The sequence below is a fragment of the Neodiprion pinetum genome, chromosome 7 (genome assembly GCF_021155775.2).
Source record: "Neodiprion pinetum isolate iyNeoPine1 chromosome 7, iyNeoPine1.2, whole genome shotgun sequence".
Classification (NCBI taxonomy): domain Eukaryota; kingdom Metazoa; phylum Arthropoda; class Insecta; order Hymenoptera; family Diprionidae; genus Neodiprion; species Neodiprion pinetum.
In genome coordinates, this window is record NC_060238.1 from 10,184,218 (window position 1) to 10,211,285 (window position 27,068).

A 27,068-nucleotide genomic window follows, 5' to 3' on the forward strand; every position below is an offset into this window, starting at 1 on the left:
AATTTGATAATTTGGTGTTTTCTGGCACGGAGAACTCATTTTCAAAAATTAATAACGCCGGTTCAGTTTAAGCTGAAAAGTTCGTTTTTTCAACCCAAAGCTAATAAAATGAATTTTAATGCAACTATTGTTTCATTTACGATTATTCCGAAATTTATATTGTTATAAATAATTAATATGTTTAAATCGATTTTTAGCGATTGCCTTCACCTCGTAGCGAGTTCTCAGCACGACCATCGGATTCTACGTCAAATTATCTCCATCAATAACGCATTTTTATTTGATGGAGAAATTATTATTACTGTAGGAAAAAATTAATTTATCCAGCGTGGCACGTCACATCGGTGCGCGGGTTCCATTGCACGCCTCATTATCTTGCCTCGTATCGTTTTCTTCTGTAATATAAATGATTACTGTATATTCTCAATTGAATAATAATATTCAATAGCAAGTAAGACTTTATAAAAAATGCAACAAAAAAATAATCAAATACAAAATATTATTGTGTCAGATAAAAAATCAATTTATTAAGATTTCAATACATTATTTTTAGTTAATAAGTACCTCGTCCGGCAGTACATCGTACAATATTTACATTTATTCTTGAAAATTTGTGTGATTCCAACCTCTCTTGAAGAATTGGAAACAAAGCAATTCTCATTGTGTCAACAAAAAAGCGGTTGTACAAATTTTTAAACGAAAAATATTATACATATTAAAAGTGAATGTAAATATTTTGAGACGTAATGCAGAACGAGGTGTTTATTAAATAATAATAATGTATTAAAATCTTGGTAAATTAATTTTTTATTTGCCACAATAATATTTTTCATTTCATAATTTTTTTGTTAAATTTTTTATAAAGTCTTATATGCTAATAAATAATATTATTTAATTAAAAATATAGAGTAACCATTTATGTTACAGAGGTAAACGATACGAGGCAAGATGATGAGGCGTGCAATGGAACTCGCGCGCCGATGTGACGTGCCGCGCTAGATAAATTAATTCTTTTCCTCCAGTAATAATAATTTCTCCATCAATTCAAAATACGTTATGGATAAAAAATTTGACGTAGAATACGATGGTTGTGCTAAGAACTTGCTACGAGGTTGGGGCAATTGTTAAAGATCAATTAAAACATATTAATTGTTTATAACATTATAAATTTCGGAATAATCGTTAATGAAGGAATTGTGATGAAATTCATTTTATTAGCTTTGAGATGAAAAAAACGAACTTTCCAGCTCAAATAGAACCGGCGTTATGAATTTTTGAAAGTGAGTCTTCCAAGCCAAAAAACACCAAATTATCAAATTTTCGATCCCCTCTATTTTACGAAATATGTGAAATAAAAAATCCTCAAATACGTATCCCTATTTTTTCGGTATAGAACCCGTCAAAAAAAATTTCAGCTGAATCAAAAATGTGTCGGTCACAAAGGTGTTCGGTTGTAAAAGAATATCCCATATACATTAAAACATATCGCGCAATATTAGTTTTACACAGCACGAAGTATTTTCAAAATGATTTCATAAATATCACCATTCACCATTTGTAGATATTTGGAAATATGTTCGAAAAATACGATTGAAACAAAACGGGTACGAATCGTTGTGGTCTCGTTTTATGAAGTTACGCCATCGGTCGCCTCCCCCCCCCCCCCCCCCCCGCCCCAACTCCGCTTCTCCTTGTCGCAAACTTGAATGGTTCTGTTTATTTTCCGTCCGTGCATTACATTGTATTCGATTATTCGCTCAGTCTATGGATAGTGACTGTGCGTGAGAAAAAAAAATCTTCGTGTCGTCAGACGACTGTGCTCGAACATTTTGTAGTTCGAAAATAAAGAGTATTTCTCATTCTTCTTCAGAGGTTTTCTATGAGGTACATACATGATTATCTCTGGTGAGTATTTATACGTACATATATATACATTATACAGTTGTATAAAACGTGCACCCAGACTTACGTTTTTTTCGACCTATGCCGTCAATGCCGGAACGACCCATAGCGTAACTTCGGGGTATTACTGTATCGGAATCATTCTGGAATTGTACATCGCTTGTTACACACAACTCTACTAACAATAATGAAATAATTTTACGTTCAAAGCTATTTTACTAGTGAAAAGGGTTTCAAAAAATGATTATATATAATATTGTAACACTTTATTCATGTTACTATGGATATATGAAACAATTGTTGACATCGACGTTGAGGATTATTTTTGTACCCTCTGAAATATTAAATGCAAGGAAATAGTATCTGAGATTCGAGGTAACTATGAAGCTGCGGGTTGTGCGAAACAGTTCCTTCTCCCGGTTGATGGGAGTTTCTGACATCCTTTGCGAAGTAATGTAATTCGAACATAGTTCACCACTCCATGAAGATATCCTAGCGGCATGTGACATTGCGTCCGTCCAACGGTTACGACGGATTATCGTGTAAAATATAAGCGTGTTCATTTGGTTGCTTGGCTTTTTTAATGCAGAATCCATAACATGATTAGTACTTGTCGATAAAAATATACTTTGGCAGAGAATTCGTGCCCTCCCCTCCTTATCATATAAAGACACATACAAATACATGGGTCCTCTTTTGTTCTCTTACAACCATGTGTCGGCGCCATCTCACTATACCCAAAAATGTTAAAAGTGAATGGTCGAATCTGATGAAATGGAATAGTGTGATTGAAAATTTTGATCATCTTGAATAATTAGAAAAGTTGAGATGATTCTTTTGAAATTAAGATATTCATTTTTTACGAATCACTCTAAATTTCACCGTGTTCAATATTTTACTACCGATAGCAGATATCTAATGTAGGTCATTCGGAATGAATATGAATGGGAAATTCCTCGTCAAACCCGACGGATTATTTGTAATCGGACAGATTTTTTACAGAATGCATAAAATGGTAGAAGCCTCGCCAAAAAATGGTACCATTAGACAATTCGTTCGTTAATAACAATTACAATTTTCGATGTTTCCGGATAAACCAAAGTTTTTTACGAAAGCTTATTCTCTCTGCTCGCGAATGTGCTGTGAATAATCTTTATACGTCAAGTAGAACCGGAGATAAGATATTGATTCTTCAAGTTTACTGCGCGCTCATTTTGCAACAAAATTTAATGACTCGGCGCTTCCGGAAAAAAAATCGTAGAAATAGGTTTTGACTTTTTATGCTCACATATCACTTCGAAAGAGCTTTCATTGTTTTGGAAAATATGCGGTCACTTTTTGTCAGAATGATATTCCTGACTCAAGAACCTAAATTTCGTCCCAACTGACTTTTTACGGTTTATATGATGAAATAATAACAGTCGTCATATTTAATTTCCTTAAGATTTAAAATTTCTCGCATATTTGCATCGTACTTAGGGTATATGTCAATACGGGTAAATTTCTCCAATTATCGGAAAAGAAAATTACCGTACGATTATAATAATTGAACTCTCCGAGCATTCGCATCTAGGCTCCGATAAAATTGTGGTATTCGCAACGAAGCATTCAGCAATTCTCATGTTCTGCACACTCCCAACAAAAAATCAAAATGATTATATATGAAGAGAACAGAGAAAAGAAAATTTGAAACATGTATACAATTTCATTACTCAATATTTTGAAAAATGTATAACAGAACGACGATCGAAACAAATGTCAACAAAACGACGATCTTTCGAACGCCACTCTTTCAAAGCAAACGTAAACAAGACGATTTGTTTTCTACATTTTTTTTCTATACTATGAAAATGCTGGAAGTCCCTCCCCACTCCTCAACGGTATACATTTTCGTAGAAATACAATGAGCATCATGGGTACAGTGAGATCACTCTGGGGCGAGTGTTTCCATACTTATGAACGGTAGTGTATATTCATTTAAAAAAAAAACAGCAATTTCTCAAATAATGAATTGAAAAATCTGAAAAAATTCACGCAGAGTACCTTTCAGTAGTACTTTGATGTAACCAATTATGGGGCAGATCTGAGATGGTCGAAAAAAAAGTGGCCGAGTTGACGGAGAATCCTTCCTTTTCGGGTTAAATTCCGAAAATATCGATTTTTGGAAAAAAAGGTGGGAACCGAAGTTGTTCAGAATTTGATTCTCAACAAGTTTGTTGCTGTTCATTTATGCCATTAAGTTGAAAACAAACGAGATAATGGAAATATTCCGAACTCGTCGCTTTTTTCAGGTTTAATTCCAAAAATCTTGATCCTAGAAGAAAAACTGTTGGAACTAAACTTGTAGAGAATCAAAATTTATACAACTTTTGTTCCTACGGTTTTTCTGTAAAATCAAAACCAGCCGAGTTATTCAAGAAAACCATTTTAACCTAAAAAAACCATTTTTCGAATATACGCATAAGCATGATTTGGTCGCTATTTTGAATTTACATACCCAGTGACCCCCATCCCCCAGACAGCTGTGAAAAAAAAATTTTCGTACAAATTATTCACAAATTAACCGGGGAATTTCGATATCAATTCTGACGATGACCCAAGAAATTAAAAGGTTGATCGAAACAGAAATCCGAAAAATCAAATTTCCGTTTCTTTGAATAAAAAAAGGCGTTTTCCCGAAAAATTTCTTAGGAACTTTCGACTCTAATTTTGACAAGGATTCGCCCTGTCAAGTATTTGCTGTGAATCACGAATCACCCTGCATAGCAAGTGCAGATTTGGCAGGATTCTTGTAAATGATATCTATAATTGCATAACAGAAATTTCCAGTATAAAACACTTACCATTGCAACGAACGATTCGTTCGTCGGCGCGTCAAATTTAACTTTTTTTCGGTTCAGCCGTGCGACGTAACTTATCCATTGTTGCACTCACAGGATTATTGTTGTTTGTAACAAATATATGTATACACACTGGCCGCGTGAAAATTTGCACGTGATTAGAACTTGTGACACGGCAAATTACCAAAACACTCGCGTTTGCTTCGTTCGCCGCGAAAAGTGGATGTGGACGGTACGCGAGGAAACGCAGAAGTGACGGCCGCGCGGATGGTGGGGACAGTGGCGCGTGAGGGATAGTACTTGGAATCCGAAGAAGTTGATTCCTTCGAGAGTTCCAAATTTCTGTGAAATGTTATAGGATTGTGCTGGACTTTGATGTACAGCAGTAACACATACCCTGACTTTTCGTAGGTCGTATACGATGCAGAAACCAACCCAAGACTCGCTAGCGTATCCGTAGCGTATACCATCTACGAGAAGTCACGGTATGTAGTTTTATAACGATTTCCACCTAATGAGTAACTTTCAGGTAGTTCGTCTGATGTAAAAAAAATTTTTGGTAGCATCATTCAGAACTAGGCGTTCAGAACTAGACAAATGAAACGAAGCAAATAAAGTATGCAATCCTTATTTGTGGAGAATTGAAAACTGAAAAAATTGGCAAGCAAATCTTCATCAGAATTTTAACAAGGATCGGCCCTGTAAAATATTTGCCACGAATCTTGAACCGTTGTATGCAGTAATTGTATGTATGTACAATGACATAGATTTTTTGCGGGATGTATTTCTAGTATTGTTAAACACATCCAGTTCAGAAACAATTTCGCGTATGTATTAGGGTAATCTTTAAAACAGGCTCGGACGATTATCAACCGGCCCCCCCCCCAAATTTACTATAAATAAATAAATAATGGTCTGTTCAAGAGCACAATTTTTCATCTCAACCCTAAACCCTCACGCCTATACTTGCGTATTTCCCGCAATTTCGGTATTTATTTTACTGCCGCATCTAATCTTTCGGTCAATAATCTGTAAGTATGACAATTTTGCGGACATCGATGCTACTATTAGATGAGGATATTCGGAGCGTATATGGGGCATTCTATGTCAATTATTCGCCATTTATATCTGCCTTTTCGACGGACAGGAATTAAAGGATAGGTATTTTCGTTTTTGTTAATGATTTTCTATCAAATCGATGAAAAAAGGCAGATTTAAGTGGTGCGTACTCGATGTAGAATGCCCCAAAACCCTTCAATAAAATAAAAAAGAATAATTTTCTTTGCCGAACTACGACTCAAAACGAGAAAAGAAACAGTATGTTATTTTAATATCGAGTTTTGGAAAAGCCATGAGCGTTTAAAAAAAAATTGTGCGATATTTTGATAAATTTATGGTGTTTGGATGGGTTGAGACAAACATCTGAAATATTTCAGAAAGACTGGTTTTGGCAGGTACAAGAAAGTGTGAAATTTTCAATAGAATCAAAATTGGTCGGGGTTACGGGTTGGTCGGTTTCGCATGGAATGCCCCGTTCACGTATAGTCGGGCTACGTGCGATTACGAATAGTTACTGCGATTGTGAACTGATGTTACCATTTCCCAACGATGCCTTATAATATGCACGAATTTCAAAATTTAACGGTTATTCTGAGTGAGTTGTACATTTTTTCGTATTCACCTAAAAGCCTATGCTCTCGTCAGCACTGCAGATTGTTGCTTTAGCAGAAACATAGGACGTGTGCGTATTACCATGTCGTTTCACCATCTGGTACCGCTTCAGTCGACTACAGCGCTTCTGGAGGTTCAACGTTGAACTAAATTACAGACTTCTCGTGCATGAGAACGGGCTCCTGTCACCTGAAAATCGCCCGCACAAATCGTGCCATATTTACAGAAAACTGACTGGTGCTATAGGTTTTCCCGGATTACGTGTCTGTTTTTGTACGTCGGTATCTCCCTGGCAAAAGTGAAAGAAATTCTGATATCGTACAAGCGGTGAATATTCAACAAGTCGCTAGCCCGATCGGCCATGTTTGACGCGACGTGATTTTATTGAGTTCATCATTATTTTTATTAGACGTTATCAGTGATCTGCGATAGTAGTGACTGAGATACAGACGTACAATTTTATTCAAGTTATCTTTTGAAAATTTTCCCAGTCAGATTCGTACCCCCGTTTTATCAGGATTTGTGCGGGCGATTTCCCCACTTCTGACGTCACGACATATATATAGGACATGCCAGGTCAGCGGCACCTCAAAGACTTCATTGGACACAATACCCTGATTATAAACGAGGGAAGGCTATGCATTCTAAATACATCTATTCAAAGTGAATACAATATCAAACCGGAAATTTTTGCTTTATATAGACCTTATGATGAGCTTAAAGCTGAATTTGTAAGTAACTTGAAAAAATATTTGGAGTGGAAACAAAATACCAAAAGTCACATTATAACGGGAGATTTTGATATTGACCCAATAAAGCTTAACAATGTTGAAAATATGTAAATTTGAACAACTGGTGAATTTGAAAAATTAACGACGTAGCCAGAAATCGAACCTGGTATCTAGAGACGAAAGGGTAAACACAACATCTACACACTACAGTCTCCTTACATCGTGCATGCAGAGAAGAAATTCTTACTCATACAAATCGGGCACATGAAAACAAATTTGAACTCACTGGTTATGAGAGAAATTAATGACAACAGAGTCAGAGCGGCTAGGTGGTCTAGTGGAGTAAGTCTCCGGTAAAGCATCGCTAGATTCCAGGTTCGATTCCTGGCTCCGTCGTTAATTTTTCAAATTTACCAGTTGTTCAAATTTACATATTCTCAACAAAATTCTCTCGTAGATTAATGATTTGCACACCCGCATCTCATTTATTAGACGGCATTGCCGTCTTACGGGCTTCTCATCGGAAGCAAAGGATTGAAAAGGGTAAACATAAACATCTACACACTACAGTCTCCTTACATCGTGCATGCAGAGAAGAAATTCTTACTCATACAAATCGGGCACATGAAAACAAATTTGAACTCACTGGTTATGAGAGAAATTAATGACAACAGAGTCAGAGCGGCTAGGTGGTCTAGTGGAGTAAGTCTCCGGTAAAGCATCGCTAGATTCCAGGTTCGATTCCTGGCTCCGTCGTTAATTTTTCAAATTCACCAGTTGTTCAAATTTACATATTCTCAACAAAATTCTCTCGTAGATTAATGATTTGCACACCCGCATCTCATTTATTAGACGGCATTGCCGTCTTACGGGCTTCTCATCGGAAGCAAAGGATTGAAAAGGGTAAACATAAACATCTACACACTACAGTCTCCTTAAATCGTGCATGCAGAGAAGAAATTCTTACTCATACAAATCGGGCACATGAAAACAAATTTGAACTCACTGGTTATGAGTGAAATTAATGACAACAGAGTCAGGGCGGCTAGGTGGTCTAGTGGAGTAAGTCTCCGGTAAAGCATCGCTAGATTCCAGGTTCGATTCCTGGCTCCGTCGTTAATTTTTCAAATTCACCAGTTGTTCAAATTTACATATTCTATATTATTAACCCTTTGGTCCATTTAATAAACTTGAGTATTGAAAAATCTATATGACCTGATGTCCTTAAATGAGCGGATATACAGTCAGTCTTTAAAGCTAATGATGATCATCTTATCTCAAACTACAGACCTTTTTCGCTGATCTCTCATTTAACAAAAATTTTTCGATAAGATAATTCACGTAAGACTTTTGAGCCTTAATGAAAATTCAAATATTTTATCCAAAAAAAATTTGGCCTTATGAAAAAGATAGGTACCTGAGATGCTTTGAACCATTTAACAAGTCTCATTTATAAGAAACTTGATGAAAGTCCTCTAATCGCAGTCACTTATTCTTAGATCTGGCCAAAACATTTGACACTAAATTATAAGATCCTCTTGGACAAATAGCGCAACTATGTAATGAGAGAGCAGACACATGAACTAATTACCAGCTACTTATATAACAGGCAGCAGCGAGTCAAAATCAATGGATCTTTTGGTCATTTCCGAGAAGTAACCACAGAAGTCATTTTATCTTTCGCTGACGACACCGTAATTATATCTACTGATGAATCATGGCTTTTAGTTGAAAGAAAATTGAATGATTACCTCGATTCAATATACAAATGGTTTGCGCTAAATGAGTTATCTTTAAATGTAGATGAAACAGTATATATAACTTCTGCAAATTACTGCAATAGTGTGCCAAAATCCTTTAATTTGTTTATGAACGGTCATAAGTTAAATAGAGTACAACACTGAAAATATTTGAGAATATTCTTCGATTATAGAATGATATGGGAATATTACATCAATCATGTAGTAAATAAGACTAAATACTTAGTCTTCTTGTTTCATAAAATGTCAAAAGTTATGTTAACAGACACATCCAGAATGATATATTATGCTTGCTTCTATAGCATAATTAGTTATGGTATCACATCACGGTGAGGTATCTGTGAACATAACTTATTACTACCTCACATTAGTAAAACAGTGGGGAAGTAAGAATAGTTATTATGAAGCAATGATACTATATAACAGTCTCCTTAATACTCTCAAAGTCTCGAATAGTATAACATCTAGGAAGGCCAAAATGAAGAGTTAGGTTTGGGCAAATATCTAATAAGTAATGGACAAAAATAGTCTGGTAATTAAAAATATACAATAACTTAAGTAAATCATTAGCTAATTTTCACTATTAAATGTTTATATACTAATTTGATTTTTTCGGGATATTTCATCACTGGTTTTGAACCTAAATTTTCATATGTTTTATAATAGTCTCTAAGTCACTATTCTATTCTCATTTCTTGTCTTTCCAATTCTACAAACAGATAACTTGTTGACTTATGGTAGGGTTTACTAGTATTTACGATACTTATGTAAACTTGTGGAATAAGTGTAATACAATACAATACACAATTCGAAGCAAGCGGTGCAGACATTGTGAATTTTGATGGGAGTCCTAAAGTCATGGAGTCTGATATGGTTGTCAAAGTAATCCACCAGAACCAACTTCTAACTAATGAAAATGCTAATGTTTCTGTGGTAATTGGCAATGACGCGACGACTCGTGTACAATTGCAGCAGTCTGCAGAGAATCTGCATACTCATTGAAAAGTGGTCTGATTTCAATCACGCTCACCGGGTAATGACAAATGCATTGTACTCACTAAAGTTACCATTGAAATTGTTTGAGTACTTTTCAAATTTCTACACATGTGCAGTGAAACAGAATTAAGGAGATGTTGAAAAAGTTGAATCAGGGCTCCTGAATGTTGTTCCGCATGCGTTTGGTAATCATGAAAACTGCACTAAGTGTTGTGGGTACAAATTATCCGGAGAATGCTACGTGCATGCCGATTTACCAAACGGAAAACTGTTGGAGGATGTCAAACTACGAGCTTCAATGACATCATTATTCCAGCGCTTTGCAAACAATCCGAGTCAGCTAGCTCTCTGTGCGTCAAGTCAAGGGAAGAAATCGTTCAATAGCATTGTGGCGAGCAAGAAGGAGAAATCCAAACACTATTCCGAATCGGAGTCTTTGAGCCTTAGAGTGGCAGCTGCAGTATGTCAGAAAAACATAGGGTAAAAATATATTATTGAAATTCTCAAGACGTTACAATTATCACCTGACACACACACTCTTAAAGTCCGTGAGGCTAAGGATGAAAAACGAGAAAGGAAGGCAAAATTCAATAAGTACGTATAGATAAAAAAGAGAAGACTGTTTGCTAAGAAACAAAGGTCTTCGAAATCATCAGCCTCAATAAAACGTAAAGGTATTAGTTACCAAACGGAGTGGGGCCTCGACAGTTCAGACTCGATAAAAAATCCTGCTCAATCACGTCAGCTTCCTAATTCTTAATAAAGCTTTCTGGACCAACGTCTCTGCGTACCAAAATATCAATTGTAATGTGATTTCATATCTTGATTTCAACTCCAGAAGGTTACACCATTTCCTTAATTGTTTACTTTGATTTGGAAACAAGTAGACTGTCAAATTCATCTGAAATATGCCAGGTATTATTATATATTATGAATTAATTTTGTATGAGAAAAGATCTGATGAATTTTTTGGTTACTGATTGTAGCTTGTCAAGAAGATGCAATATTCAACGCATATATAATTCCGTCATGAGGAATATCAGCCCTTGCAAGTAATGTGACAGGATTAAAAATGATAAGTGGAGAGATGTTTTTGCACGACACTCCTCTGGAACCGCTACCAGTCAGAAATGCGTTCTTGGATTTCTTGACATTCGTACGAAATCAAGGAAGTTGAGTCGTACTTGTCGCTCATGATGGCTTTCGGTATTATGTTCATCATTATGTTGATTACTAATATTTTGTACCTTTCATTTTTACAAAGTAATTGTTTGATCGTCATATCAATACATATGTTTCAGATTTGACGTCCCAAGGATATAAAGTAGGCGAACAAAGTAAACCTAACTGGAGAGTTTCAGGCAACAGTCGAAGGGTTTGTAGATACGTTGTTTGGAAAAGACCGTGAATTCTGGTGAAGAGTGATCGTCAGGAAATATTGAGGATGGGAAAGATGAAGGGGCCAGAAATAAATCGAAGAATCCGCACACAGAAAATTAACAAAGGAATATGATTGAGATTTATTCTCCCTTGGGTTTCGATTAATTATAAATATATAAGATGGATAAATGTGGTCGCGCGAACGATGGCGAAGCTTGTCGCGCACACGCGTTTTTTCAGTTGGAAGAGCTCAACGAATAATTATAAACTGAAGAGGCCGAAAACGAAACGATATCGCGGAACGAATCGCGGGCGTAAATCGCGAGAGTTCGTTGATTAATTTTGACGAAGTGAGCCAGGGATATGTTAGTAAAACTATTGGATGATTGAAGAGCACGAGGTGAACGTGTCGTGGCTTTTTCGAAGAATACTGGTCGAAGATGGCGGCGGAGGCCTCATGTCGAAATGTCAAAGGGAGGGGGAATCGTTCGTCGGGTTCGAAGTCCAAGCGAGGCGACGGCCAGCATGTGCCGCCATCTCGAGTGAACTCCGATCACTAAGAAGAATCCTGAACCTACGTCATGCACTTTTTCGAGAACACCTTCCGGCAAGGGTAAAGAAAAAGAAAAAGTTCTCCCAGCAGGCATTGGCAGAAGATTAATTTTGACACCTGAAGATTCTCAGAGAGCTCATCACAAATAAAGCAACCCTCGACCATTTGAAAAGTATTACATAAATAATATGAAAAATAAAATAGCTGAAGCGGGTATTGATGTCAGCATACTTCTAGAATCTTATGAGAAAAGCGGGTTAGAAGGATTTAAATTATTGCTTGGAGAAAATGTTGGAGGTCAGCTAAAATAAAATTGTAAACAATCTCTTCAGCGAGATAGAAAAAATTGAATGAAAAATGTTACAACAATGAAAAAGAAGACATACAGAATTACTATTGTATACATATTTATGTATCATGTACTATACATGTCGTCATTTAATTTTTGCATTTGATATACATATATTAGATGAATAATATTCAACTAGAAATTGTTGTGATGATCTGTCACCACTGTTTTAAAATTTGTGCAACGATATACTAAACTATATACGTCTGTTTTTAGTAGATTATTATTGTATGATTATTATTGTAAATATGTACACGTATGAATGTTTCATACATTTCCTGTGATACATACTACTAGTGACTTACGAATCTGGCGCATCATTGATCCCAGGCACAAACGAGAAGCGTTGCCAAATATCCACGCGCTCAAAAGCTGACGCGTTCGGTGTACTTTTTCGTTCCTTTATCGTGAAATGTTTCTTTAAACCTTCCGGCAGGCTTGAACTTTCTTGTTACCTGTAGAATCCTCATATTTCAAACTACATATACCTTATCTTTGGTGTAAATACCGAATCGTTAAATGTGCGAATTATGTGACTACAATCTCGGCAATAATGGCTTGGCGTCAATTTCCGCGTTGAAACGTACAGTTCCATCGATTTTTAACTTTTTTTTCGCTCATTTTACTGGTGACTGGTGTTAATATTCCGTATACATAAACTCTAGGATACTTCTTTCTCAAATTGTCTGAAGTTGAGAAGTCTCGGAAATCAGTCAATAAACAGAAAAAACACGTTAAACGATCCTTGTCTAGTCAAAAGGCACCTTTTCTGTGAATCCAGTTAGCGTTCTTTAGCAAATTCAAGTGTCGCTCAGAACAATTGCAAAAGTTATAAACAGTTCAGTAAAAAACGAAGGATTTCGTTTTTCGCTGATATCTCAAAAACTATACAGATATCGCAAATTCAAAAGAGTTCCTTGAAGAGCATTAAATTTCCTAAATGAAAGTTTCAACTCCCGGAACTCTACCACCAATATATTTATGATTTTAGTTTAGAGGTAAAAATAGTGCTGAAAACGGGCGATGTAACCACCGTGCACTGAGCACGATTCTCTCATATTTGACGGAAAAAATTTTTTTCATCCATTATATATGAATATTAAGGAACGAAAAAATTCGGATAACATTTAGACATAATTACGAACAACAATCCGTGAATAAAAAAAAATCCCCATTTTTTATACAATTTCAAATATTCTTTCAAGCTATTATAATATGCCTTTAGGCTCATAATTTATTTTGGTTATTTATCATTGCGGTACAAATAACTTGTAAGCTATTAGCAATACGGTAAAGATACTTTGAATCTTTTTTATACTCGATTAGATGATGAATAAAATGAGCTTTTAAGAAAAGTTATAACCTAATCATTTATTAACTTATTAGCATTTATTTATAAAAAAACGAAGTGAAATTTTCTTTTCGACTTTTAGATTGAAATACCTTATGGGAAAAAAGTGTACAATTTCAATGTACTTTCATGTAATTGATACAATTCGAATATATATATATATATACATGTGAAATACATTGTTTGGGGAACAAAATTTCAAGCGCACGCATATTTCGGGGAGATTCATATATATTGGGGATACGACTCAAAGTATGCACATAAAGCGATAGCTTGGTGAGATTCCAATTTCATACTGAACGTACAATAGTTTGAGTCCACTGACTGTTAGTTTATAACCCACTGCTAGACAATTTAAAAATGATGTGACCTGAAATGGTTCGGGACCAGTTGATTTTTTTTCATAATTAATTCATCTTCTTGACACGTTTATGAATTCTGCCATGACAATAATTACTAAGGGTGAAAAAAAAAGTAATGAATCAATAATGTTGAATATCCTGAGAAAATTCTGAACAGATCACGACCCGAGTAATAATTTCGCTCCCACGATTTACCTACAGTAACAGTTAGATGGCGACACCAGGTGGCGGCCAGGTAGATGATAGGTAGCGAAGAGACCTGGCGAGGCTGTCTGGGGCCATGCAAAACTTGGATGGCGATGCAAGGTGGCAGCCAGGTAAATGCCAGGTGGCGGCGGGAGCTAGTGAGGCCATGCGGGGCCATGTAAATCTTGGATGGTGGCGGAAAGTGGGAGCCAGGTAAATGTCAGGTAGCGGAGAGACCTGGCGAGACCATCTGGGGCCATCTAGATCTTGTATGGCGGCGCAAGGTGGCAGCCAGGTAAATGCCAGGTACCGGAGAGACCTGGCGAGGGCATCTGGGGCCATTGAGATCTTGTATGGCGGCGCAAGGTGGCAGCCAGGTGAATGCAAGGTAGCAAGCCTATGATGTATATATATCTGACAGCCATATGGGTTAGCCGTATAGTTGACATCACGGAATCACATGGACAGCCAAGGTGAATTAGCCACAATAATGCCATGTCAGAAAGACATGTTAAGGCCCTGTAGCCGCTACATGGTTTTCGAACATCGATCTGCCATATAGTCAGCCACCAGCATTGCCATGCTAATGCTACATGGCTTCAATGTGGCTTGTAGCTTGGCCATGTAAAAATGTTACCCGGGATCTATCATCTATCGTACAACACATCAGAGTAGATCCACACATCGTCCGACGCGAGGACCCATCCACACATTTATTTAGCGGAGCATCTCATCTCAACGATTAACCAGAAGTCGACACGACCCACGATCACGAGACATTGACTCGTCACTCCAAGAATCCTCGAACACCACTCTCAATCGAAGGAGGGTATTCAACGTATTAAACATTTCATCTGTTTTCAATAAAAGTCCTTAGGTATTAGGGAACCGTGTCTGAGTGAAGAGCAGCATTGCGTCTGACCTCATAGCTCAGATACGGTGATCGTCTTACAATCCTCTGACCCATAGGTAGGGCACTTGGACCTGTAAAGAGTCTCTGTCATTGCGACTCGATGCTTTGATACAGGTGACGGTATATTTGCGTAGAATTCCCGATCATTTGACTACCACGCTATCACGTAAATAATATTCTGTCTTGCTATTGGCAAGACGAATAATTATCAGTATCAAATAATGAACTTGTCAACGACGATTCCGCATTGTCGAATACCGTCCTTCTGACCACCATGCTATCACGCAAATAATATTCAGTCCTGCCGTAGGTAAACCGAATTATTATCAAACTAAATAAGAAAAAGCTATTCCTTCCTTACTCACCACAAATTTCCTAAACATTACAAGAAAAATAAATTCACGCCGTCACATCCTGTTACTCATCCCGACTTCCGGGAACAATACGTTTAACTGTTATTCAAAGATTTCCTCTCTGGAAACAAATTTCTCGCATCACGAGTCAAACACTCATAGCGATCGATCTGTGTGTTACTTCACAAACACAGATCAAGTTTGACCCTCAACCGTTTACACGGCCTGTGATGGTGGGTTTATTCCACTCGTGCCATTATACATGAGAGTGAGGGAACAACTTCTGAGGCTATCTCGAAAACCAAATTGAAACCGTCAAACTGTAGCAACCTCTTCCACGAGTTCATTAAATAATCGACAAATAACCATTCTCCACCTTCCTTCCGAGTCCAGAGACCGAATCCTGCCGTTCTACTTACGAGACAGGAAATTCTTGAAATTAATAAAATATTCGAGTTCGTGTGAAACCTCCGCGTTACTTTTCATATTACGTATGAAATTCTCGGGAAATTCGGCCCGTAAATAAACTCGAAACGTTTCAATGTATGGAGACTAGAGGCAAAGAGTATCATCTCCGTTTCCTATTTTCAGCTGTCATTATTGAAATTTATGGTTTACTTATCGAGTTATGGGATACTTGTATCGCTTGCGTTTGAATTAATTCAGGCGGTGACCTAACCGAATAAACTACCAAGCGCTTGTTTCAGCTGAACAACGCCAAGAATAACGGCTTTCCACTTTTTGTATTGTTCGGTGTTTGACGGCACTTTAAACACCGAGCACTTTTCAGTTACTCTTGTTGTGCCGGTTTTACACCTCGGTACCGCACATGGTTTAACCATATGGATTTTTTTTCAAGACGCAACAGCGTTTCACGCTGGGTCGAGTACACCATAGTTTAAATATTTAACAGTGAAGAAATTAAATATTGAACTTTGAATGAAAAATAATAGATATCAAAAACAAATTTTTTAGCACCGGTGTTATACGGTATGACGCACGCGCTGATTTTAGGTTATATGCTTCATTTTCAATATAATTTCGGTGGCACATTTTCATTCCTACCCCACGTACATCCCTAGATAGCAGCGCCACGACATGGCTATTTCAAACACTTAAAACACGGACAACAAGAGAACCACGCCGCTCTGTAGAAAATTGGCTTCGTTGCAAGACCTGTATGTAAGGCCGTGATCATGGGCGAACATACGACGTAGATATCATACCCTAGTTTTAGTTCCTAGAATGAGGAAAAAGGTGCGCAGTAGTTTGACAAAGAGTTAAAGAGGAGGATCACTTTGCGCAGCTATCGATCTCCATAAAAACGGCGACTGATCATCGGATCGTCCTATTGGTTTCTACCACTAGATTCCTTATCTTGCCCTCGGTACAATCTTGCAGTAAAATCCTTTTGCCTTACGCATTGAAACTTTCCTTACGAATTTACTCAGTCTAAGCCCCAGCGAGCTTCCTGCTCCATTTTTGATTGATAATTTGAAATCTAACATTAGTAACCCCGTTGTTTGTGACTTGAAATCTGAAACTACAAAATAAATCCATGTTAAGGACGTTGTCTACTCCCAGTGGAACTGCTGCTTGCAGACGTTCACGTGATGCAAGTTTTCTCCGTCATTTATAAAGATATCGAACTTCTATTAGAAGCATTTTGAAGGAGGAGCAATTTGTGTCGCGTATTTTTCTGAATTTGAATTTTTTTTTCAAAATCCTAAAAATCAGTACTGAAAATGAGCACAGTTCCCGTTGTAATAAAACAAGAACGAATTTTTTTTTCATAATTCTACGGACTACACGACACAGATACATCTTTTGTAATCGGGATCCTGAGATCCTTCCGACAATTAATAATTTATTCAGGTGGTTCGTTTGTTGAATTAATGGTTAAAACCAAGTCGTATAAAAAGTGAAGTTTATTATGTTAAAATGAAATGAATTTGGTTCTAAAGAGCTTACAGAGGCTTTTACTTGTAATTAGGCTGAATCTCGAAATAACGCGTCTCGCCACGGTCTCGATGTTCTGACGTCGGACTCATCGTCTGCCTGCCTTTTATGAACTGTTTAGGAGGTCAGCGCTGCGTCCGTGCATTCGTATGGATTTCGCCACATGAGAGAGGTGTTGCTCTGCTTCGTCGCGTGAGCGCATTTCTGGATATTGCCACATCTCGATATTCGAATTGCAATACATCCTTCACCTTTAATTCTGGACTAAGAGCAATAGAATCGAACTTAAGAGTTGCGAGAAACGTTGCACGAGCTAAAGCATGAAACTGTTACGTTCTGAGAGGAACGTTTCGAGTCGATTCTGATTCGCTGCGTGATTTAAATTATTCTCCTGACTTACGTAGTTGGTATATGTAAATCTTGGGAATCCGCTGATCAGCTTCTTAGATATTCTCGTTCAACTAGGCTACAATTCTGAGAGTTTGTTAGGTAAGGCTCGTGCCAACCATCACTAAGCGTGATTGAAATAATTATTTATAACAACACTTGTGTTAACCACACATTTATTAACAATCTCCTTCCAGTTCTCAATGGTAGGTTTACAATTGTGGTACAAACTGATGTTAATCACTATCGCAGTCACAAACTGTTAATAAGTCTCGGAGGTTCTGAATCACTTACAATGTGATTTGATTCTAGGATTTCGGTAAGGTTCTGATCTGTTCTCTATGATGTCCGAAGTTCTTCTGTACTATTCTGTTCTCTGAAAGGGTTGACTTGGAGGGAAAGTAGGAGGAGTTCAAAAGGAATCGCGGTTTCTCGCGGGTCTCAGATGATTGGTTAAGGATGATGAAGAAATTGGGGGGGAGCTTCTTGATTAGTACATGAGATCTCTGTGGGGGATTAGCGCAAAGTGGTTGGTTTAGGGAAGCAAGCGACGAAGTGCTAATTGGTCTTATCGTCATTAAAATGAAGGCGCTATCCTGAATTCTGAGAATAAGGGTTTCTTTCTCTGTGAGCTATCCATGATTTCTCTTCCCACGTTTCCGGTGTTTAGTCTGCTCGATTATCTTAACTATTGCAGGTGTTTATTACTTTGGGTTATTGCGGTTGAGATCGTAAATCAAAGGTTTTATGTGAAAGCTAATGTTGAAAGGTATAACGGTTAAATGGGAAAAATATATATACCACATATGTTATGAATTTGACTGATGAAATAACGGTTAATCTAGCGTATGAGAACTATCGATATAAGAATTTGGACGTTATGATGGTAACTATGGGTGTTGGTATTAACTTACGACTATTGGTAAGAGCACGTAAGGCTCTCTTATGGTCACTGTACGCTGGTCAGGTAGGGCGCAGAGAGGGTGCCGCCGTGGATACCGGTTGGCACGTGACAAAACAGCGGATTTTCCCCGCGACAAGTGATTGCTTGATAGCGCCGTCTCTGGCTTAGGCTGCCCGTCGTACGAACTAACGGCCGTAGCAGAAGTCTGCATTTAACACGTGCAAACCTGTAATTCGAACCGCGAGCCGTGAGCGTTATTCAGTGTGTTCTTCGTTGCTGAAATCTCCCTCTCTTGCTCCCTACCGTCAGTCGATCTCCGGCGCCGTCGATCGCGCTCACGCATGGCTGGCCGGTACTGCGTTCCCAAAACTATCTTCTCGGCGCTCGACGCGCGCCGGGCCCAGAGCTGGGACCACGGAGCCAGCTCTCCCGCCTCGCCACGTCTCTCTTCCGCTCTCTTGCATACTGTAACCTGTTGCTATCGCATCACGCTTTAACCAAATCTGCTAATATCTCTCTAATCTCTCGCAATATCGTGCTGATATCTTACTAATAATTTACATTATGTAATTAATTGCTTGATTATGTTTATAGTTTCGAAATCTCTTACTTCTCAGTGCTTCAGTGTTCAGATAATCGCACCGCATGTGCTTAACCTTGACCTTAACCTGCAATCCGGCATGCTTTGCTCAATCTCGCTTAACTCAAATAAACAAAAGTTGTTCTATTCAGCTAAAATTAAGCTACCCTAATTTCCAGCATTTTAATTCATCGTTTTTTTTGCTACATCAGCCCTAAGCATTTTACATTTTTTGGTCCTTCGAGCCGGATAGTGGTAGCTTAACTTAATTAAACTTAAAAACTAACTCGAACTCAGTAACTCTTGGTGCGTGATTCAACGTTGACGCATTGCTGAGTATCCGGAAGTGATACTGCGTTGACGGAAAGGGTAACTTGGGACACTAGTGCGAAAATTACCCTGCGAAAAGCGCGTGTGTGATTCGTAGTGGGGTTTAACCTCTCCAAGATCACCATTCAAGGTCATCGCCAATCAACCTCGCCTACTGCTAGCTGCTCAAGAGGACTGCCAACACTCTGTCAGTTCTTTCCAATTACTTTTGGCAATTGTCGCTAAGCTTTACTTTTTCGCCCATTTATTCTTCCTCGATAGCCTTCAGAGTTTTTCCACGATGTCCGCCAAGTACTTTATGGCTCAGGAGAGCCACATGACCTACCTCTCCATCCTCCACAACGAGGTCGATTCCGGAGACATCTCTACCTGCACGATCTTCGACGCGGAGATTAAGCTCGAAGCGCTAGAGGCCACCTGGAACAAGATCGTCGATGCGCACGACAAGCTCATCGGTTGCAAAGACATTGATGCTTCTCATGCCTACTTTAAAGAAGGCAGATACACTATGGCGCTTCAGCGCTACACCTTGATTATATATGCTCTCAAAAAGCGCGCCAACGAGCTTGAACCTCGCTTGGCACCACTCTCGCCTCACAATGTCACCATGCTAGACAACGCTCATCATTATCGTCCACAACTGCCCACGATTCAGCCTCCAAGATTCAACGGAGAGCTCTTGGAGTGGCAGTCCTTCAAGAACAAGTTCATGTCAGTTGTCAGCAAGGACGGCATCACCGAAATCGACAAGATGCACTACTTGCTACAGAGCGTACATGGAACAGCGTATTCTCTCATCGCCAATGTGGATATCACCGCCACCGCATTTGCAGACGCCTGGCAAGCGTTGACCACGCGCTATGAGAACAAACGCGTCCTTATCACTGCACAACTGAACAAACTGTTTAACATCCCCAAGATGGCTTCGCGATCTGCCCAGGAAGTCAATACTCAAATTAACACTACAAACGAAGTGCTGAACTCCTTGAAGTCACTCGGATCGCCCGTCGATCAATGGGATCACCTGCTCGTCCACTATCTTACTCACAAACTCGATCCTCAGACGCGTGAAGACTGGGAGCTGACGCTTGGATCTGCCGCTGATTATCCAACGCTGGAGAGACTCAAAGCCTTCCTCATTGGTCGCGCTCGAGCCCTTGAAACTCTGGAAGACAAACCTCCAGCCAAGCAGAACCCCAAGTCGAACTCCAAGGCCAACAAGAAGTCCCCGAGTGGTAATAAAGGCACGCCAGGCACAAAAGCATCTACTGCGCATGTCCACATGGTCAGTGCGTCGCCACAAAATACCTGCTCTACGCCGCACACGCCTACAGTACAGACTCCCGCTACACAAGCGAGACCTCAGAGTCCCTGCTCCTGCTGTGGTGCACCGCACTTTATCGTCTCGTGCCCGTCGTTCCACAATTTGACACCAAATGAGCGTCATCAGCAAGCTCTCTCCAAGAATCTGTGCCTGAAGTGTCTCGGATTACACGCACTGGAAAACTGCCGTAGTAAGAAACGCTGTCGCCCTTGTCAAGCTGCGCATCATTCAATGCTGCATGACTCTCAGCATCTCAACACAATGAGAGCTCGAGCAGATGCAACTGCGCTCTCACAAACGTCAACTACGCCTCAAACAAGTCAGACTACGTCAGCATGACTATCTGACACCCGCAACGTCAACTCTCAACTCACTCCCTCGCCATCGTCATCGCCTATCGCCGCAACGCTACTATCAACGCAACAATCTCGCTCTGCGTGCAACGCAGCTACTTCACCTAGGCCAATGGTGCTGCTAGCTACTGCACAAGCTCTTCTCATCTCGCCTACTCGACTTGCACATCCAGTACGAATGCTGATTGACTCAGGCTCAGAACTCACGCTTATCGCCCAACAGCTTACTCTCCTGCTTGGTCTCATGCCCTCTGATTCTCGCATTCCAATCATTGGAGTCGGAAACGTGCCGTCAGGATCAACAAAGGGTACTGTTGAAATATCTCTCCGCTCTACGCACTCTGACGACCAGGTCAATCTCCACGCGCACGTACTGCCATCTCTCACTGTCGAGCTGCCTCCAGTCACTATCTCCAGTCAATCCTGGCCTCACATCGCCGATTTGGATCTTGCTGATCCAGAACACCTATCACCAGGTCGAATTGACATACTCGTCGGAGCAGACTCGTATGGCCTGATAATCAAGCCTGGAGTAAGACCTGGACAACCAGGTCAGCCTATTGCGATTCAGACAATCTTCGGATGGGCTGTTCTTGGACCTATTACTCAATCGCCTCACTCATCGCCTGCGCATCAACATCATCTTATCTCCAATTCACATCTACACGAGCTCATAACAAGATTTTGGGAGGTCGAGGAAGTTCCATCGACTCACCAGGAATCTCTCAGCGCTGAAGAAGCTGAGTGCGAGGCTCACTTCATCGCAACGCACTCTCGCGACAGCTCAGGTCGCTACATCGTGCGTTTGCCATTCAAATCAAATGCTCCGCCTCTTGGACACTCGAAAGGCATCGCATAACGCTCGCTAGCTCGACTACTAAATCGCCTATCGCATCAACCTGAACTTCATCGACTGTACCAAGACTTCCTCAACGAGTACGAGTCTATGGGTCACATGGAGAAAGTCCAGCCTCAAAACACTTCCACGGACGGATATTACCTGCCTTATCACGGCGTAATGCGCAATAATAAGATCCGAGTAGTGTTCAACGGCTCCTCCAAGACCACTTCAGGTTACACGGTCAACGACCTGCTGCACACTGGTCCTAAAACCCAGAATGACATCTTTGACGTGCTGCTCTACGTCAGACGTCATCACTACATCTTCACAACAGACGTCGTGAAAATGTTTCGCTAAATCTCAGTGCATCCAGACGATCGCAAGTATCAACGCATCCTCTGGGTTGACGAGAATTCTCGTATCCAGGAGTATGAGCTCACGACAGTTACCTACGGTACCAAGCCTGCTCCGTACCTCTCAGGCCGCGCGCTGCAGCAATTGCTGCTCGACGAAGGTCATCTGTTCCCTCTCGCAAAGGAACCCTTCGAACAAGGCAGCTACGTTGATGATGTCACTGGCGGTGCTGATGATCTCGACTCGCTAAACGCCATCGCTACTCAAGTTAAAGAGATGTGCCTACGGGGATGCTTCCCACTGTCAAAGTGGAAAAGTAATCACCCGGACTTCTTTAAACTTCGTTCATCTCCATCATCCTGCTCCGAGACTCATGAATTCAGCGAGTCATCCTCCCAGATACTTGGTCTCACCTGGCAATGCGCTCCAGATCTGCTCAAGTTCACCGATCAGTCGGTACAAAGACCAGCCATCACCAAACGCACAATCCTGTCTGAGACAGCTCAATTGTTTGACCCTCTAGGGTTAATATCACCAGTCGTAGTTCGTGCTAAGGTGCTGATGCAAGATCTCTGGCAAGAAAAGGTCGGATGGGACGATCAACTCACTCCGCAGATTATTCATCGCTGGATGACATTCCGCCAGGAACTCTCTCAGCTCTCGCAACTAGCAATCCCTCGCTGGCTGCAACTTCGCTCTGACGACACGGAAGTCGAAATCCACGGCTTCTCGGACGCATTACTAGCTGCAATGGCAGCTGTTGTCTACGTCAAAGTCTCAACTCCTGGGGAATCATCAAAGGTGACTCTGGTCTGCTCCAAGACACGAGTTGCGCCCCTGAATCGCCTAACAATACCACGATTGGAGCTTTCAGCTGCACTGCTCTTATCAAAACTCATCAAGCGAGTTCAATCGACTCTCCAACTCAATCATGCTCATGTTACCTTGTGGACAGACTCCTCAGTATCCCTCGCTTGGATCAACAGTGACGCAATGCGTTGGAAGGAGTTCGTGAAGAACCGGGTTCAAGCTATCCAGACAACTACACCTGATGCCACGTGGAAGTTTGTCTCAGGGAAGCACAACCCCGCAGACTGCGCCTCTCGAGGCCTGACACCCTCGCAACTTATCACACACAATCTCTGGTGGTCAGGACCCGACTGGCTCACTGAATCACCACGCCTCTGGCCTTCGTTCGCCGCTCCGACTGATCAACCAGCTGATGCCGAAGTTCCACCAAGTGCTGTACTCACCACGACTGCTCCGAAATTACCGTTTGAAACTTTATTCGACAAAGACATCAGTCTCACGAAGCTTCTACGCATCACAGCTACAATTCAACGCGCAGCAGCATGTTTCAAGCGAACACCAGCATCAAATCTCACAGCATCACCGTTGAACCCAGCTGATCTGCAATTCGCGCTCACGTTCTGGATCAGAGCTACGCAGCAAGTTCACTTTGCCAGCGAAATTCGTACAATTTCCCAAGGCAAAGCACTAGCAAAATCGCACCCGCTCACCAGACTCACTGCCTGGATCGATCAAACCGGTCTGTTACGATTTGGTGGACGCCTGCAAAATGCTCAGCTGGAAGAAGATGCCAAAAATTCTCCAATTCTACCCCGAGAATCGAGAATCACTACGCTCTGCATCTCCAACGCACACACTCGCACCATGCATGGTGGTACGCAGCTCACACTCAACTACGTACGCCGATACTGCTGGATACTTGGTGGTCGCGCTCTTATCAAGCATCACATTCATCACTGCGTCACCTGCGCCAGGATACGCGGAACACGCGCTCAACAACGCATGGGACAACTTCCAGCTACACGTGTCACACCATCACTTGTCTTCGAACATACCGGAGTCGACTACGCAGGCCCAGTGTCTCTCAAGTTCTTCCAGGGGCGTGGCACGCGCTCATACAAAACGTGGATCGCAGTGTTCGTGTGTTTTTCAACCTCTGCTGTTCACTTGGAGCTTGTCACCGATTACACCGCCCACGGTTTCCTGAAAGCCTTCAGACGCTTTACTGCAGGACGCGGCATCTGCAAGACGCTCACCAGTGACTGCGAAACCAACTTCCAAGGCGCCTACGTCATCCTGAAACGACTGCTTGCTGGTTCCACCGAAGAATCAAAGCATTTACAGCAACTCATCGCTAATGACGGCACCAAATGGAAGTTTAATCCACCAGTAGCTCCTCACATGGGTGGCAAATGGAAAGCTGCCGTGAAATCCATTAAACACCACCTCTCTCGCACCAACTCAGACAAGATCCTCACGTACGAGGACTACTCTACGCTACTGACTCAGGTTGAAGCAGTGTTGAACTCTCGACCCCTCAGTGCTCTGTCCGAAGATCCAGACGATCTCATCGCCCTTACACCTGGACACTTCATCCGAGGAGCAGCTCTCACCACGATACCTGAGCCATCACTTCTCGACACGCCTCACAACCGGGTACCAAGGCTGGAAGAGATTCAACAAAGGTTCCAACTGTTCTGGTCTCACTGGTCAGACGCCTGCCTGAAATCTCACCAGACCATCTCCAAGTGGAACACCACATTCCACGACATCAACGTCGGATCGCTCGTCTTACTCTCAGACAAACGCTATCCACCGTCAAAATGGCCGTTGGGACGCGTCACGCACATTCACCCAGGCAAAGATGACCTGACGCGCGTCGTCACCATCGAGACTGCTACATCGACGTACACGAGACCTATACACAAGTTGGTACTCCTTCCGATCCCGAGGCACAAGGAAGATCTTCAAGATGTCGCTCCAGCTTCATCTCAACTACTTCTCTAACGAGCGGAGAAGGGGGGAGAATGTTGAAATCTCCCTCTCTTGCTCCCTACCGTCAGTCGATCTCCGGCGCCGTCGATCGCGCTCACGCATGGTTGGCCAGTACTGCGTTCCCAAAACTATCTTCTCGGCGCTCGACGCGCGCCGGGCCTAGAGCTGGGACCACGGAGCCAGCTCTCCTGCCTCGCCACGTCTCTCTTCCGCTCTCTTGCATACTGTAACCTGTTGCTATCGCATCACGCTTTAACCAAATCTGCTAATATCTCTCTAATCTCTCGCAAAATCGTGCTGATATCTTACTAATAATTTACATTATGTAATTAATTGCTTGATCATGTTTATAGTTTCGAAATCTCTCACTTCTCAGTGCTTCAGTGTACAGATAATCGCACCGCATGTGCTTAACCTTGACCTTAACCTGCAATCCGGCATGCTTTGCTTAATCTCGCTTAACTCAAATAAACAAAAGTTGTTCTATTCAGCTAAAATTAAGCTACCCTAATTTCCAGCATTTTAATTCATCGTTTTTTTTGCTACATCAGCCCTAAGCATTTTACATTCGTGAATTAATATTAGTAAAGTAACTAAAACTTCTTGATAAGTATTCATCAGTCATTCAAGGCATTTACTGCAAAGGCTACTGTAACTGAGGTACCACGTTCTGCAGACGTTAGTGCCTCTACTTCGTGTGCCACGTCTCGTTATTATCCTGTCAGGCTTCTGAAACGTAGTGACACCAGTTTCGTCAACGTTATGTATGTCCTGTGGTACAAAGTGATGACATTCCAGAACAACTTGCAAGTTGTCATAAAAAATGCCCACGTTGGTCCTGTTGAAGCTTGTGGCTCTGGAGAGGCTTGTAGTCTGGGCTGCGCGTATAGACAGTTCAGGGTTCCTACTCATGAAAGAACGACACCATTTTTCCCCGGTCATCTCATTCTCAATCCAAGTACTCGCTTTCTTCATATTATATTTGACGGCCAATTCGAACGCCAACTTCCTCACTTCTCTTCTAGAAAGTCCGAAGTATATGTCCGTACAGCAGATGAGATATTTGAAAAATGCACGTTCTTGTTCTTAAGTGAAAATTCTGTTAGATGCCATACACACCATATTAACATTTCCCGCCTCATCAATCTCGGCATGATCTTTTTTTCTTACATATCGAAGTAGAAAAACATAGTTAACGCTGTGCGTTTGTGCGGCACTTTTTAGAGGTGCACCATTTTTCACTTCTTCGTATGCGTTCTTGTACTGTGATATGTCATTTCGTCCTTGTGACGTTGCACCTAGAGTGCAAGTCATAACAAACCCCAAACCCGCGGGGAAGAGCCGAACGGGTGAGTCCTGTCCCGTCGGGAAAGGCCCGAACACAACCGAAGCCCCCCGACGCTCGGCAGAGCCGAGCGCCAGCAGGATTACGACCCCGACCTGCGAGGCAGTATCACGTCGCCGAAGCACAGTCCAGGAGAAACGAAGAGGGAGAGAAAAAGAGAGAGAGAGAGAAAGAGAGAGAGAAAGAGACCCCGACACACACACACACCGTCACACGCACATCAGTCTACACCCACGCCGACGACGCCAGGTTAGCCTGCATTCTACCGCCGATCTGCTCCTCCCCTCGCAATACCAACCCTTTCTACCTCACGCTCCCCATCACACTACACCACCCTCCCCTCGCAATACCAACCCTTTCTACCTCACGCTCCCCGTCACACTACACCACCCTCCCCTCGCAATACCAACCCTTCCGACCTGGTATTCCCCGTCACCTCCCACACTCCCCCCCCCCCCCCCCCCCCCTCGCGCGCGTACCTGTAAGTTAGTATTAAGTAACGCTAAGGGCTGAGGCGTGATCAGCCATCGCTCAAGTCT

General features: G+C 41.2%; 2 protein-coding genes across 2 annotated transcripts; both read left to right on the top strand.

The window, feature by feature from the left end:
* Window positions 1-19,787: 19,787 nt before the first annotated feature.
* On the top strand, window positions 19,788-21,170 carry LOC138191259 (uncharacterized). The gene has a single exon (XM_069137791.1). The coding sequence runs from the start codon at window positions 19,788-19,790 to the stop codon at window positions 21,168-21,170; it is 1,383 nt and encodes a 460-aa protein (XP_068993892.1).
* Window positions 21,171-21,296: 126 nt separating this feature from the next.
* LOC124223349 (uncharacterized) lies at window positions 21,297-25,196 on the top strand. Its single transcript, XM_046635201.1, has 3 exons — window positions 21,297-21,987; window positions 22,108-22,364; window positions 22,452-25,196. The coding sequence occupies exons 1-3, from the start codon at window positions 21,297-21,299 to the stop codon at window positions 25,194-25,196; spliced, it is 3,693 nt and encodes a 1,230-aa protein (XP_046491157.1).
* Window positions 25,197-27,068: the final 1,872 nt, after the last annotated feature.

What these genes read in the sequence shown, in the direction of transcription:
- LOC124223349 (XM_046635201.1), top strand. Translation starts at nt 21,297, where the DNA reads ATGGTGCTGCTAGCTACTGCACAAGCTCTTCTCATCTCGCCTACTCGA. An exon ending in CTCAGGTCGCTACATCGTGC is followed by an intron (nt 21,988 to 22,107) that starts GTTTGCCATTCA and finishes GACTGTACCAAG; the next exon opens with ACTTCCTCAACGAGTACGAG. An exon ending in ACATCTTCACAACAGACGTC is followed by an intron (nt 22,365 to 22,451) that starts GTGAAAATGTTT and finishes TCTCGTATCCAG; the next exon opens with GAGTATGAGCTCACGACAGT.
- LOC138191259 (XM_069137791.1), top strand. Translation starts at nt 19,788, where the DNA reads ATGTCCGCCAAGTACTTTATGGCTCAGGAGAGCCACATGACCTACCTC.